The 17,500-nt window shown below is 33.2% G+C and overlaps 1 protein-coding gene across 1 annotated transcript; it reads left to right on the forward strand.

Annotated features, from left to right (window-relative positions):
- The first annotated feature begins 1,104 nt into the window (after positions 1-1,104).
- LOC128249188 (uncharacterized) lies at positions 1,105-4,090 on the forward strand. The gene has a single exon (XM_052972068.2). It carries the CDS (start codon positions 2,046-2,048, stop codon positions 3,810-3,812), a length of 1,767 nt encoding a protein of 588 aa, XP_052828028.1. The 5' UTR covers positions 1,105-2,045; the 3' UTR covers positions 3,813-4,090.
- The last annotated feature ends 13,410 nt before the right edge of the window (positions 4,091-17,500 follow it).

A 17,500-nucleotide genomic window follows, 5' to 3' on the forward strand; every position in this document is an offset into this window, starting at 1 on the left:
TGCTGATGGTGGTAATGGTGGTGGCGGAGCCGGTGGTGGTGATGGGGGGGGAGTAAAAAGATGATGGTAAATGGATGGTTTCAAATGGTGGTGGTTGTGCTATTGCTATTCATAATAGTAGTAGTAGTAGTAGTAGTAGTAGTAGTAGTAGTAGTAGTAGTAGTAGTAGTAGTGGTAGCAGGTTATGTTAGCAGGAAACGTAGGGAGAGGGAGGAACCGGAGGAGGAGGAGGAGGTGGAGTAGGGGGGAGCAGGAGTCTGTATTCGCCGGGTATAATGGCGGAGGTGGTAGAGATAGAGGGAGGTATTGTATTGAAAGCGGTGATGGTGATGGTGTTGATGGCGGCGGTCGAGGATGCTGTAGTAAGGCTGATGAAACTGGTGGTAGTAAGGGGTAATGATGTTGTTGTAGTTGTTGTAGTGGTGGTGGTGGTGGTGGAAAAGCAGTGGCAGTGTTGCCTGTAGTGCTTCCCTGTTCGCTTTTTAGTTGTCAGTGAGTTAGTGGCTGGTGTACGACATGAAAAAACACAGGCGAACGAACGAATACAAGACATTAACTTAAAACTAAATATGTCGAATAAGATGAAAACGGACTTTTGTGTGGAAAATCTTCTGTATTTACTATTTAACATAAATGACGATCGAAGAGGGCGAAAACGTAAATGAATTTACGAGATCGGGAGCAAAAACGCGGAAAGAATACCACAGCTGAAAAGAAAAAAGAAAAAAAAAAAAAAAGAAAACAAAACAAAAGAAGAAAAAAGAAAAAAGTAACACTGAATGGATAGAAAATAATGAAATAATATAAAAGGCTCCTTTGAACGAAAGCCAGCAGTTTTGTTTACGTCTGAGAAAAACGAAGTGTAAAATGAAAGAAAGAGGAAAGAAAATTTAAAATGCACAATCAACGCTTTTTTTTTGTTATGTTATGAGATGAAATAGAAGTCTCCCGTTTGTTTTGATCTACCAACTATACACACAGACACACTATCTATCTATCTATCTATCTATCTATCTATCTATCTATCTATCTATCTATCTATCTCTGTCTCTCTCTCTCTCTCACTCTGTATATATATATATATATATATATATATATATATATATATATATATATATATATATATATATATGTATGTATGTATATATATAGTTATGGAGTGTTGCTGCCATTCAACAATTTTAATAACTACACGTGATTCGAAACCGTTCCGGTGATATGGATTATACGTAAAGGATTTATAATAATTAATATTATTTATTCATTTACTTCTTGTAATTAATATATTTACATGTTTCTATACGTATATTCATATATGCATGACAACAGCGATGCTATTCATTATTGGTGATAATGTGAAGGAATTAGCTACCATTACGGATTTCTTTCTTTGTTTACTATCGAAAATACCTATTCAGCAATTGACAGATGTCTCAAGTGCAAAAAAATTGACTCGAATGGAAACTTGCTCTTCATTTCACAGGGTGAAATTATTGAATTTCTTCATAAATCACTTCGACTTCTCTTTTTTTTGTTTTTTATTGTCATTAACTGTAAATGTATATAAACAATATTGATTTTCTGTTTATCGTGTATAAATTCTATGCAAAACACTTAACATTACATGTTGCCGAAAGTTTATGCGAAACGTAAACATCGTTGGAATTTTATGAGTTTTGACTTTACGTGAATATAAATACAGATTGATGTATATACATATAAACAGCAACATTGAATGGAAAAGAACTAAAGCATGTTATCTGATATATAACCACAGGAATCAAAGAAAAACTGAATAAGTTATTTCTTCCACCAGTCTTTGGAAATTATAAACAAGAAACATGTTCTAACAAAAATTTGCTCAAATACAACTGCTGTAAAATATAAATTGCTTTTGGCAAAGGATAACACAAAACGTGCATTCTCTCTATTTAATCTTGACTGAAGATTTGATCTCTTTTTCAAATTAGTGCGTATCACCTGTGAAATCTCGTTGAATCTCATGACATAAACTTGTTCATGTCATCCTTAAATTAACAAGACTAATGAACAGAAAGTCGTGGCTCTCTGTCAGAACTATAATGACTTTCATAATGATCAACAGTTGCATATGTGCGACAACATCGTTTCCTATCCCAGCAGTTAACAAGTTCGATCGTCTGCCACGCAATAGACAAGCTTCATCCCAGTACCAATACCAACAACAGCGAAGACGTTTGCAGAGACAGTTAGCTCAACAGCCAGCCGGCTTTTGTTTAGAAACCTGGGACGACACTACAGTACCTTGTGAACAGGACTTAAATAACATATGCGTCAACGAAAACTGGTCTCTTCTGGATTTTACCAAAGCGAGAAACCATGCATCCTTACTACCTCCGTCATTTATAAACTCGATCGATTCCAATTTTGCTAAGGACAGCAACATCGAAGCCAACGTCCAAGAATATGTTGATCTTAGTGCACAAGGTACTCAATGTAAAGTAACCAATTATCAAAACAACCCAATATTTTCTTGGGGTCAATGGAAAAATATATGTTTTCAAAGGTGGATGACTTTATTGAGGCGTCGTTTGAGTACGGCTCGACTCGGCGACTTAGTTATTCCAGGCACTCATAACAGTGCATCTTTTTCTGTATCACCAAATGGTACTTTGGTGGAAAAACTTTGGATTTCACGTGTTGCTTTAAGCCTTGGATTTAGTAATTATTTCAGCTCGTGGGCTAGAAACCATGACGACGGATTAGGTGCGCAGCTTAATGCTGGTTACCGATGTCTTGATTTACGAATCGCCTTGCTACCAAATGGAGGATTTTACTGGTGGCATGGCATATCTGGAGAGGCCATTGAGTCTGGCTTAAAAGAAATTGCTAATTTTGCGACAGAGAATCCAGGAGAGATTATTATACTTTTAATTTCCCACTTAAATGCACCCGGTAACGGAATTCAAGAGAAATTACCAATGCCAGGTGAGTCCAAGATCAGACTTGGTAAATATTTATTATCTATTTTAGGACCAAATCTTGTCCCAACTCGGAACATTTCTTTAAATCCTACCTTATCAAGTGTCATCTCTACGGGACGTAATATCATTGCTCTGATCCGGGAAGATCAAGATTTAGTAAATGCCTTCCCGGATTATTTCTGGAGCGATGTCAACAACGAAACAGCAGTGGAAATGTTTGAACGAAGAACTAACCCTCGGAGTATGTTTACACATCGTTCTGACATCATGCAGAAATATAAGAGGAATTTTCCTGACAGGTTAGCCATCACACCGGCTTTTGTGACACACAATGTTCCAAATGTGTTGGGAGGAATATTAAGAAGCAAACGCGTGGCTTGGGCTCTTTCGTTAGTTTTGACAATTATGTTCTATCGATTAATCCAATCGTCGGAAAATAAGGACTTTACGAAATTGTTCTGTACCGGATTAAAAAGGCGAAGTCCCGTAAAAGCTGCCAGAGTCACTGTGATATACCTGTTGATTATTATAATATCTGTGTATTTAGGTCATTTACAACACAGAACTATACTAAAACTTTTCGGATTTGAAGGTAAAGCCACAAATTTGATAGAAATGGCACGAATAGCTAATCTTTGCGGGGATGATCCAAGTAAAGCTAACGGGGAGGTAATTTATAAAGGCATAAATTCTATGATTCGGCACTGGTCGGACAGAGAACAAAAATATAGATTAAACATCGTCCTGGTTGATGATTTTTCATCCAGCCAAGCGGTGAGGACAGCTATACAAGAAAACATTCGGAGAACGGATATAGACAGATATAACATGAAAACGAAGTTTAGTTGAAACAGGAGACATTGCACAAAACCTAGAATATAAGCAACGCACAAACACACACGCACACACATACACACATACACATACATGCACACACACACACATACACACACATACACACACACAAGCCACACATAACCCAACACATATACATGTACATATACAAAAGCACTTACATTTATATATGTATATATGTGCATATCTATCTATCTATCTATCTATCTATCTGTCTGTCTGTCTGTCTGTCTGTCTCTCTCTCTCTCTGCATGTATATATATATGTATATATATATATATATATATATATATATATATATATATATGTATATATATATATATATATATATATATATATATATATATATATATATATATATATATATATATATATATATACATATACATATATAAATTATATACATATACACACATATATACATACATGCACACACATGCATGCACATACATGCATGCACACATATGTGTACATACATATATGTATGCATACATACACACACATACACACACACGTACTTACATACATACATACATACATACATACATACATACATACATACACACACATACATACATTTATATAATATTCTATATATACATATAATGGCAAAATAAAAGCCATAACGATATCAACAGATCAATGCACAATCAAAAGAAGTCTACCCATTCCGAAAACCAAAACAACAGAATTTTAGATATTTTTGTAATAAAAGAGAAAAAAGACATTATTTAAATGAATGATTTGTTATCTTACTGTTTTTATTTCTTAAAGGAACAATTGCTAAATATTTGTCAATCTTTTGATCTGTGTATATATACATATACATAAAATGGCGAAGCGAACAAAAATAAGATTTGTATATTTTTATGTGAGTTATTTAATATCTTTTATTTAACTGAAGACGAGTGGGTCATCGCATATAACAACAGAAATACTTTTATAAAGAGAAAATAAAAATTATCTGACGAAGCCGAATAATTTGTTTACATTGGAAGTGTTATTAATGGAAGTTTCCACATTTATCTGGAACTTACTTTGCATTTGATATCTAAAACAATTAAAAGGTTATTTAAAAAATTTTAACGTTTAATAAACGATATGAATTCTTCAAAACAAATTCTGAACAGAGAACAAAAGCGGTTCTTAAATTTTTCACTGTCGACTAATGGAGTGTATTTGTTTACATTATTCCAAATTGTGATTCGCCATTTTAAATGTACAAAGATCGAAAAATTAACAAATAGTTTGTTTTCTCTGTTTATGTTAAACGCTTGTAGTTTTCCTTCCTCCCCAACACACAAAACATTCCCGTGCACTGACGTATATATATATATATAAATGTTGATGGAATCACCAGAGTAGAGACTATGTTTTAAACCAGTTATCTCTGATTATTTACTTTCTCGATGTTATTCAAAGAAATATTTGGTTCTGCAGAACCCCGAACTTCTGTAGGTGTGCATCATGTTTCTTCGTAATAAGTCAATCATTTTTACATCTATGATTTCGACACTAGTTTCCAAGGAATGCAATTCAATTGAAAATTCAGTTATCAGGTCGCAGAGGTGCGACGAAAGTTTCTGAATTTTAGTCATAACTCGTAGTAATTCACATAAAGGTAGCTTAAATAGTTTATATGTTCTGAAGGTGATACAATATTTCCTAATTTAAACTATTATATTTCTTAATTTGGAGTCGAGACAGACATTTTGCAATTCTTCCGACAGGGTTACTTACAAGAAGCTTTGGATATATTGTTGATTGATCTGAGGATTCTTCTTGTTTCATACGTGACTAATATTTCTTTTCCACTATATGCATCAGGTTGGAGACACATGGTCAAGAGGCTAGAGCAGCGGACTCACGGTCGAAGGATCGAGGGTTCGAATCTCAGACCAGGCGATACTATCGTATCACTGAATTTAGAAAATAATAAATGATCCAAAAATTCAAATTTCAGAAGAGAAATTACGCCTGTGTGGCAGTGAGGTAAGAAGTTTGCGGTAAGAAGTTTGCATACACAACCGTGTACAATTATCGAATGATAATTCGATAACCGTACACGGAAAGAAAAACTATTTCTTCGGCAATTTTCGTAAAAAAATATACATTAAAAATTTTTTTTCAACTGAATCGCTTATTTCAGCTAATTATTTGAATTAACCCTTCTCAGAAGTGTGAGTAAATACTCCCTCTTCCGTATTTAATCTTCTGTTTGTTTCAGTCATTGAATTACGGCCGTGATGTGGTACCACCTTGAAGGGTCTGGACGAACAATTCGATCACAGTACGTATTTATTAAGCTGAGTACTTATTCTATCGTTCTACTACTACTACTACTACTACTACTACTACTACTACTACTACTACTACTACTACTACTACTACTACTACTATATATATCAATATAAATACATATATACATATATATATATAAATATATGTATATATATATGTATATATATATTTAAATATATACATACACACACATATAATATATATATATATACATATACATATATAAATATATATATACACACACATATATATACATAAATAAATATATATGTATATATATATATATATATATATATATATATATATATATATATATATTTATATATATGTGTGTATATATTTTTATAAATATATATATATATATATATATATATATATATATATATATATATATAAATGTATATATATGCGCGAGCACACATACACATACATACGGGAGCACACACAGACATATACGTATGAATGTATTTACGTAAGTAGAAGGAAGGCGACTTGGGACACGCTATTCGGGTTTCTATTAAGAGATGGTCTGTATGTTTATGTGTTTGATGTTTGTCTCTCTTTGTGGATATGCTTTTGTACATGCGTGTATGTGTGTGTTTGCGTGTGTGTATGCGAGCGTGTGATTTGTGTGTGTGTGTGTGTGTGTGTGTGCGAGCGTTTGTCTATACGCGTGTGCGTTTATGCATTTATGTGATTATACCACGATTAAGATTATACAAACACACACACAGAGGTCTCATAGAGAGCCATCGTTTACATCATACGTGTAAAACATACAAAGCCTGAATGAAAACATTCCCTCTAGTCACCCATGATGATAGCCCAGATAGCAGGAAGGAAAGAAAAATAATATAGTTATAAAAACAAAAACAAAAACAAAATAAATATGCCACAAAAGACGAAAAAGATAAAAATAAATAAAATAGTATAGCGAGATAGAACAGTTAAAAGGAAACCCTTATATCGACATTCCCCACGACAAGGAGTTGTCTTGTCTTGCAGTCAAACACAATTATCAAACAGAATCAACTAAAATTCTCAAAATAGACTCGTTTATCCCGAGTTATTGACTTAAGTTCTTGTGAGGCGGTGGTGGGAAGAAATTTTACCTAAATTCTTGAGGCTTTTGTTACAAATGTTATCATCTTTGTTTTTGTTATTGTTTTTTTTGTTTTTTTTCATGTTTTACGTTCTTGCTAGTTTACATTTTTGTGGTAAAAGTTGGAGAGTATATTGGAAAAAAAAAAAAAAAAGGGGAAGCAAAAAATGAAGGATAGCTGTCAAAATAATTATACGGTAAATCAGGCATTAGAAAAACGTCAGAAATCACCCGACGCTCCTTAATTTTGTGTAACACACACACACACACACACACACACACACACACACACACACACACACACACACTCTCACACACACACACACAATATCAGTACGAGCAACAGAAATACGGCGCCAAGCAGTGACGAAGAAATAATAATAATAAAAACAGTAATAATAATAGAAGGTCGTGGTCAATGAAGAGAGTAGACGTGATACCAATAGTAATTGGTGCACTTGGAAGTATCAGCAGTTAACTGCTAACATGACCGAAAAAGATTGGTGCAAGTGTGAAGGTAGAACACCTACAATAATCAGCATTGCTTGGAACTGCAAGAATTCTTCATAGGGTTCTTGAAGCATGACCAGTAAACAAGTGTCACCTTAGTCTGCTGGCGTGCGTGAGTGTGTGCAAGTGCGCGCGCGCGCGAAACAGCTTACTGTCATTGCTTATCCTGCGTAACCATATAAAGTTCGCGGCTGATGACATAAAGCGGATCGCATGACGTATCTCGAGTGCGGTCAAGACTCACTATTTATGATTTAATAACAGCTTCACAACATTATCCATATTTAAATAAATAGCTTCTTCTATCCAACCGTCACAATACTAAACCAACAAAATAACAGAACACCAGTAAAATACACAATAAAATAACTTCCATTCAAATATGACGGACTAAATTTCAAGCAGAAGATGGAGAAAATTACAATTGATTATAGTTGAACTAAATCTAATAGGAACTTACGATTGAAAGGTCATGACAATGTAGTTAAATCATTTACTTAGCTCATTATTATATCCTCTTTCACACAAGCCCTAATACACGAAACATTTTAACCTTAGAAATGCGTGTAATAACAATGTACTGTTTTTGATATCAACATGAAACTCGAGTAAAACGTTCAAGACTCTAAAAGCAATTGTATTAGTTATGGTACCGATGCTACACACGTATTTATGTATGTATGTCATTATTCAGTTTTGTTTCAAGATTTCTTGTCAATAGAGAAAGAACCAGTTTCTGACCTGGATCCAAAGCTCCGACATTGAAATTTCAACATCTACAGGGTACATTTGTATGTATGTAATTCTGTATGTATGTATGTATGTATGTATGTATGTATGTATACGTGCAGGTATGTATATGTATATGGTATTTTAACATAAATTGTTTTGACAGTGACTTCGAACTTTCGGTCTTTTTAGCGTTCATTGAACAGTTCAGTGATGACAAAGCGGGCCGCAACTTCGAAGTCCATGCCAACCTTATTCTTGCTAAAGAATGATAAATGTGCTCTAAAAAAAATATTGAATCCTTCAGTTTAAAATAATATGTTACTATAAATCAACACAGAAATAAAGGTTTATATATATATATATATATATATATATATACACAAACACAAACACTTTCGGGTACGTTAGTTATACTGTATAAGAAATTATTTTCACAACAGCTTATTCATGTTATCAAAGAAAAGAAAAACCACCTTCCAAATGTGGAAAGATAGATTAATAGTCAGTAGTCATGTCTGAATGAAAGAATATAGCTTGAACTCGTTATTTACTGGAATTATAGAACCACTACAGCTGGCTTACGATTCTCCTAGATTTTTAGCAATAAATAGAATTAATTTTAGTGATGAAAATCTAGTTTTTGTTGAGAAGAAAGTAAGTTTTATGTTGATAAATTCCCGTAATCGAGGAACCTACAAAATTTAAGTATTTTGGTTGCTTCGAAGAGTTCTAATGTCTGCGTATAATATATCCATGCTCATACGCACGAACACACATACATTTATATTTATATATATACATATATGCAATAATATATATACATACGTAGGGCGATTTAAATTGCTCGACAATTATCCAGAATGCACGCCATCTATTAAAAAAACATAAAAGAAATCATGAGGGGAGCTTATATTTTTGCTTACATATTATTTGTTTGAAATTCAGTATTTCATATGTCACAGTGAACGTATAGAGATTAAAGTTTGTTTATAAGATATTTGGTTACATTACTATTCGCATGTTTCATTAACAAAAATGAACATTACTTATATAACAAATTATATAATGAAATTCCGTTGTCAAATCTTCAGAGATGCGCAACTTGTATTCGTAATATTACTGGTTTACTGATAATGTTGCCAGAACATATAAGCACACATCTGAGTAAAGAGTCACCAATTCACTAAATGTGTCTTGAATGTATGCGTCTCTCTATCTCTCTCTCTCTCTCTCTCTCTCTCTCTCTCTCTCTCTCTCTCTCTCTCTCTCTCTTTATATATATATATATATATATATATATATATATATATATATATATATATATATATATATATATATATATATATATATAGACCGCTGCCGTAGTCTCCTTTAGAGAGACTTAGAAATATTAATAACTCTATTTCTGAAAACCAGTGGATAGATTCCACTGAAATTAGATAAATAACCTTCGAACAGACAGTCAGTAGCGCCGCCTGGCTGGAGCTTGGCTGCTCTGCATTGACAAGGGGCAACACCCTGAAACTAGTCTGCAGATGCCAAACCAACAGGGGGAAGCTGCTGACCTCCCCTGTTCGAAGGTTATAAAGGACACAGGTTTCGTGTGTCACATAGCTAGCTAGAGGCGATGGCTTCTTGGAGCTAATTCACGGCAGCTTTCGTCCTAATTTTGGGACTGCCATGCTGGCTTGGCGATAACTATTAATTTCCAGTACCGCTGCCGTAGTCTCCTTTAGAGAGACTTAGAAATATTAATAACTCTCTCTCTCTCTCTCTCTCTCTCTCTCTCTCTCTCTCTATATATATATATATATATATATATATATATATATATATATATATATATATATATATATATATATATATATATATATATATACATACATATATATATATATATATACATATATATATGTATGTATATATGTAGGTAGGTATACCAGTTCTTATAGGAGTTGTGGATTAGCTGCTCTACTCTTTCTAAATCCGGTACATATAACATCATACTACTTACATTAAAACTTGATAATCTAGCTCCAAATTCACACAGTATAAACATTATTCGTATTATTACTAAAAAAAGAAGTCGACTAGATCCTTGTGGTAATATATTGTTTTTAAAGGTTTTCCTAAAAATGTTGCAACACGTTATGTCATGCTATTCACCGTAAATTACAGTTAGATGTATTTAACAGAGATTTCCGAGAGATCTATCAAAACGTCGATTATTTGAACAGTGCTGTTATCGAAGAAAGTGATAACGTCAGAAATTTGAGTCAATGACCTATGTAATACCGAAGAGCATTAACAAGCAGAAATTATTGACGTTTATCAGTGTATAAGAATAGATGAATTAGAATTGGGTTATAATTACTCAGCTCGATGAATCATCGATTTTTCAATAGTTGTATTGCATTTTATCTTGTAGCTGACATATTTATAAATCGCTCATTCATGTAATATCTAATTAAAAATTGTATAATAACATTGATTGAATGATAGTTAGCTAATGAGAATATTTGTGTGGGTGATAGTGACCAAGTATCAGCTCTACTTTCTGCGAGTACAAATATAATGTAGAAATTCTGTTTCATTTCTGGAAGTCATAAATTACGTTAATTCTGCAAACGTGCATGTTTTTATTACACTGACAGTTATCTTCTACTTGTCCACTTGGTCATGTGTGCCTGTGTTTGAATGTACGTGTGTGTGTGTGTGTGTGTGTGTGTGTGTGTGTGTGTGTGTGTGTGTGTGTAGCCAATGACGAAAGAAGCAATTATTATTATTATTATTATTATTATTATTATTATTATTATTATTATTATTATTATTATTATTATTATTATTATTATTTTCATCATCTTCATTATTATAATAATAAATATTATAATTCAGTAGTCTTATTTTTATCACATGCTTTCACTGCAATACCGAGCGCAGCTCTGTGTACCTTGGTTATGTGCTGTGGTTTGTTGTGATGCTCTTATTTTCACTGTATTGAAAGTGTTTTACGTAGGATGTGTGCAGGGCCTAGTAGTGCCATTTTCTGTATTTATATATATTTGTTAGTCCTGACGTTTTTGTTATGTATTTGTCTGAATATTTTTTTATCATACCTAAAGCGCCCACTATGGTAGGAATTGTTGTTGTTATTATTATTATTGTTCAGTAGTTTTATTTTTATAACGTGCTTTCACTTCACTACCGAGCGCAGCTCCGTGCGCCTTGGGTATGTGCTGTGGTTTGCTGTGGTGCTCTTATGGTTACTGTATTGAAAGTGTTTTGTGTAGGATGTGTGCTGTGCCCAGTAGTGCAATTTTCTGTATGTTATATATATTTGTAAGTCCTGGTGTTTTTGTTATGTATTTGTCTGAATATTTTTTTATTATACCTAATGCACCTACTATAATAGGAATTGTTTCTGCTTTTAGATTCCACATTCGCGTTACCTCTATTTCCAGGTCTTTGTATTTTGAAAGTTTTTCCATTTCTTTTAGAGAGACGTTGTCATCTGCTGGTATTGATACATCAATTAGAAAGCATTTTTTTTTCTTTCTTTCTTCTTCTTCTTCTTCTTCTTCTTCTTCTTCTTCTTCTTCTTCTTCTTCTTCTTCTTCTTCTTCTTCTTCTTCTTCTTCTTCTTATTATTATTATTATTATTATTATTATTATTATTATTATTATTATTATTATTATTATTATTATTATTATTATTATTATTATCAATTCTCTTCCGCATAAATGTCATTTATGCATGAGCTGTCTCAACGATGGGAATTCCTCATAAACTAGCCTTATCATTGGAGATGAACCGTAGGAAGAAATAGATATTCCTGAAGTTGCTTGAGTGACTTCAGCTGCTCCGAGTTCAACCTTCGTCCAAATTGAACTGAGTCTGTGACAAGTTGATCTACCCACTCGCTCTCTCTCTCTCTCTCTTTCTCATTCTTTCTCTCTCCTCTCATCATTTTTTTCCTTTTTTGTTACTTCGCATCTTTCATACTTTCCCATCTGTTTTTCTACGTTCTGATAACGATCAACAAAAATACTTTTATCGTCTGCTCGCAACTTTTTCATTTCGTTATTGTTTTTCGTTTTCGTTTTTGTCTTATTTTCTGGTTGTTGTCATAGCTGATGTTGTTGGTAGTGATGATGGCGTCGGAATTGTAGTTGTAGTAGGGGTGGTAGTTTGGTTTTCGTTGTTATTGGTGGTGGTGGTTGAGGTGGTTGTCGTTGAGGTGGTAGTAATAGTAGTAGTAGTAATGATAATATTAGTAATAGGAGTAGGGAAGGATATTGTTCTTCTGTTGCTAATGTTTTTCTTTATATTTTAGTTCTTGCCAAAATCATTTCAATAAAAACGCACATTAATTCTCCTCCTCCTTCTCCGTCGTCGTCGTTGTCGTCATAATGATAATGATAAGGGTAAGAGTCATCATTATCATTTTCGTCATCATTCTCGTCATCATCCTTGTAATCATTTTCATCATCATCGTCATCGTCATCGTCATCAACATGCGTTTTGACACTATAATATGATAACCAAGCGAATTCTTCCTGTTCAGATGGCGTCGTGTCGTCTTAAAGAACCCACTTGCTAGTTGTAGTCCAGATAAACGCTACGTCTGATACAACCAAACCAGATTGTCATGGTTAGAACGCCTCTGATAATATTGTTTAATCAGGGTTAATCCGGGATTAAACAGCAACAGCAAGAACAACGACAACACTAAAAACAACAACAACGACAACAACAGTGACATCAAGAACTACACTAACAACATTAATACCAACCAAGGGAAGGGCTGTATAAGGTTGCTTGTCTTGCTAGAAATAGAGACCAAACTTACTTCAAAATATATCCTACTGTCTCAGAAATGAACAAATTAGATAATGTGTGTCCAAGGTTCCTCACACGAAGAGGAATTACGGGGCGGTCACCGTTAGATATATCTCAATGATAGGTCTGTTCAGTTAGAGCTAACTGACGACAGATCAACAGCGACAACATAAACGAAACTCCAGCAAGACAAAAACAAGAAGAAATATGCTTTAGTGATCTCCATTGGTAAGATAAGACTATCTTATATAATATCTTGATAGACGGGCTGACTCCAGTATAGATAAGGGGCTTCTTCGGCAAGAAAGTTATGGAAATGTTTTCGTATTTATTTTTACCCTCGAGAAAACCTTTCTCGTGATTGGGTGGGGTGGGGAGTGAAGTTTACTGCTTTCCAGCTTCTATGTTATCTGTTTGATTACACATACATACATACACACACACACACACATATATATATATATATATATATATATATATATATATATATATATATATATATATATATATATATATATATATATATATTTATATATATATATATATATATATATATATATATATATATATATATATATATATATATATATATATCAGTAAAGGAGTACACAATCTCATTGGATTTTGAGGGATCATTAAGAGAGGATATGTGCGTGCGTGCGTGCGTGTTTGAGCGTACGCGCGCATGGAAGTGTAGCAGCTGACAAAATCTATAATGAAACAAGTACAATCATCGGGATATTCATCCAATGCAGTATTGATAATCTAGAGTAGCTGATATTTAGAAATTATTGATTTCTAATTCTGTAGATATCAGTACATATGGTGACATGTGTGCACGCACTTTTTAGTTTGCAGCTCTCTGCATGTATGTATGTATATATATATATATATATATATATATATATATATACATATATATATATATATATATATATATATATATATATATATATGTATATATATATATATATATATATATATATATATATATATATATATATATATGCATATCATACATATATACACACATATATATCATACATATATATATACACACATATATAAGGAGTACTCCGTCGGTTACGACGACGAGGGTCCCAGCTGATACGATCAGTAGAACAGCTTGCTCGTGAAACTATCGTGCAAGTGGCTGAGCACTCCACCGACCCGTATACCCTTGACGTAGTTCTCAGCGTGACACAGAGTGTGACAAAGCCGGCCCTTTGAAATACAGGTACAAATCATTTTCGCCAAATATCGTTCATATTTGGTTGATTAAAAATATAATGGCAAGCATTTATTGACCTTTTTCTTTCCCTTAAAATTCGGCACGAACTTTCCAGACAACCCACTTGATTCTGGCTATTTCCAGCCTTAAACACAAGCCATAGAAACACACACACACACGCGTATATATATATATATATATATATATATATATATATATATATATATATATATATATATATATATATATATATATATATATATATATATATATATATAAACACGATTTCCTTCGCTAAATGTTAAATATTAAATAGATATGACTGACGGAGGTATTTCACAAAAAATTTCAGTGTGGAAGAAATTATGTGTAAATGTTTGCATTGATCGCCATGTTTTGTCGATATACAATTCAGCTGCAAATTCAGAAATCAGTGCGATATATATATAGACACACATATATATATATATAGTAAATCCAAGCAAAGAAGAACAAACATGAAAAAAAAACACACAGCAATACGAGTACGTGATAGATGTAAAGTATTACCAGACGCTCAAGGAAGGAAAGAAGGTTGGTTTTATGTTTCGAGCATAGCTCATCTTCAGAAACAGGAAAATCCAATAGAAAAGAAGACGGAGGAAGAAAATCGCTTACAGTGTGAGTGTGTGTTTGTATGTGTGTGCGTTGTGTGTGTCTGTGTTTATGTATGCTTGTTTGTATACGCATATCTTTGGTAGTATTTGTGTAATTGTGAAGTGTAAATACGCCAGTAGAATCTGATACGTAATTTCTGATCTTTTAGAGACAGCGTTAGTTAATAAAACAGTTATTTGCTGTCCAGAGATATTGTGAAGAGTTATCACCAGACGGTATAGGCGTCTATAGAATATTTCAAATATCTTTCACTTAATGACGACGTGATTGGAAACTTACTTTTTCAAGCTCTTATACAGATGCAATGATATTTATAGAAATACAGATACTCTCATGGAGACACATAGCTACACACACACACACACACACACACACACACACACACATATATATATATAAACGTATACATACAAACATACATATATACATACACACACACTCATATATATATGCGTACACACACAAATATATATATGCATACACACGTATATATATTCATACACACATATGTATAGATACATGTATATATATATGTATATGTATGTATACATAAATACTCAGATGCATATACATAGATATGAATATAAATATACGTATATACATACATATATATATATATATATATATATATATATATATATATATATATATATATATATATATATATATATGTATACGAATTTCGTATTTGTACATGTATATATCTATGTATGTATGTGTTTATATGTACATGCTTTTATGTGTATATTCACTTTACGTATGCTGACATGATATACACACAAGCACACATAAGCGCGCGTACACACACACACACACACACATATATGCATATATTGATATTTACATGCAAACAAGCACACATACACACACACACACACGTATATGTATATATATATATATATATATATATATAATATATATATATATATATATATATATATATATATATATATATATATATATATATATATATATATATATATATATATATACATATATATATCTAAATTATTTCCTTCGCTAAATGTTAAATATTAAATAGATATGACTGACGAGACATTTCACCAAGGATATCAATAATATAGCTCATATTTCCAATAATCAATACACCACAAACTTTTATTAGTAATGTCTTTGTGATTTTCGTCATCTTAAACTTTAGCACAATATAACATTACATAGATATTATGTTCTACGCTAAATGAATATAATACCTCTATATGGATAATATTCATCCATTAATCCGTTCATAATTCATGTTAACGCTTATACTTTTAGATTTAAAATGTTTTGATACTGGCGTTGCTGTGGGTTTTCAGTCCTACTGCATGGTACCTTAGGCAAGTGTCTTCTATTATAGCCCCAAGCCGACCAATGCAAAAGCAGGGAAGGATATAGAATCATTGCTGGTAAACAGACAGTCAATTACAAGAGAATGCAGGTTATGGAAACCACTGAAGTTCTGAGTGTCATATTAACTGGGATCAAAGGTTTAGTTAAGCAGTCTCTGCTATATAGCGGCTGTGTGGTAAGAAGCTTGCTTCCCAACAACATGGATCTGGGTTCTGTCCCACTCCGTGGCACTTTGGCGAGTGTCTTCTACTTTGGCCTTGGGTGGACCAAAATGCGCTGTAGTTTGAGAAGAATCAATATGCCACTTTTATTAGCATCATTTTTCTTAGTTGGAATTTCAAAGCTTTCTCTCCATCCTCGGAAACTTTAACAAATTTGCTTACGTGGTTAGCCAAAGGTACACCAAATTTAGACAGAAACAATATTCTTTTCTACTCTAGGAACAAGGCTCAAAATTTTTGGGGAACGGGCCAGACGAAGCACCGCAAGATGTCTCGAATGACGATCTCATAATTCTATTCATCCAGTGCCCCGATCTTTTTTACTTATTTATCGACTTCCAAAGGATAAAATAAAAAGTGGACGCCGGCGAGATTTGAACGCAAATCTGATGCCCTCACGATTCTGCCAATTCAACCCCCATTCTAGAGATCACCCACTACCATCTGACTCCGCCACATAAAGAAAAAAGACAAACAAAAAGAAAAAGAGGAATTCTATTAAGAGAGAGGATGATCAAACAGGATTGTTTTTGCCAAGGTTCCCTTCCATTAAAGAGCTGTTCTGAGCAAAGGGTAAACACCCCGGTCATAAATGGCCTTGAGATTGCACCAAGAAAGTTTCCCTCTTTAGCACAAGTCCAGACAAGGTTGTTTATGGAAAACCAGTAGTCGCCTCTCTTCATGCCACCGATTTTATCCAAGGGAAAGGCAAAGGCACGAGTGCCATCGCAACTC

This window comes from Octopus bimaculoides, chromosome 12 (assembly GCF_046866305.1).
Source record: "Octopus bimaculoides isolate indiv1 chromosome 12, ASM4686630v1, whole genome shotgun sequence".
Taxonomy (NCBI): domain Eukaryota; kingdom Metazoa; phylum Mollusca; class Cephalopoda; order Octopoda; family Octopodidae; genus Octopus; species Octopus bimaculoides.

Coding starts and splice junctions, on each gene's coding strand:
- LOC128249188 (XM_052972068.2), top strand. CDS start 2,046: ATGAACAGAAAGTCGTGGCTCTCTGTCAGAACTATAATGACTTTCATA.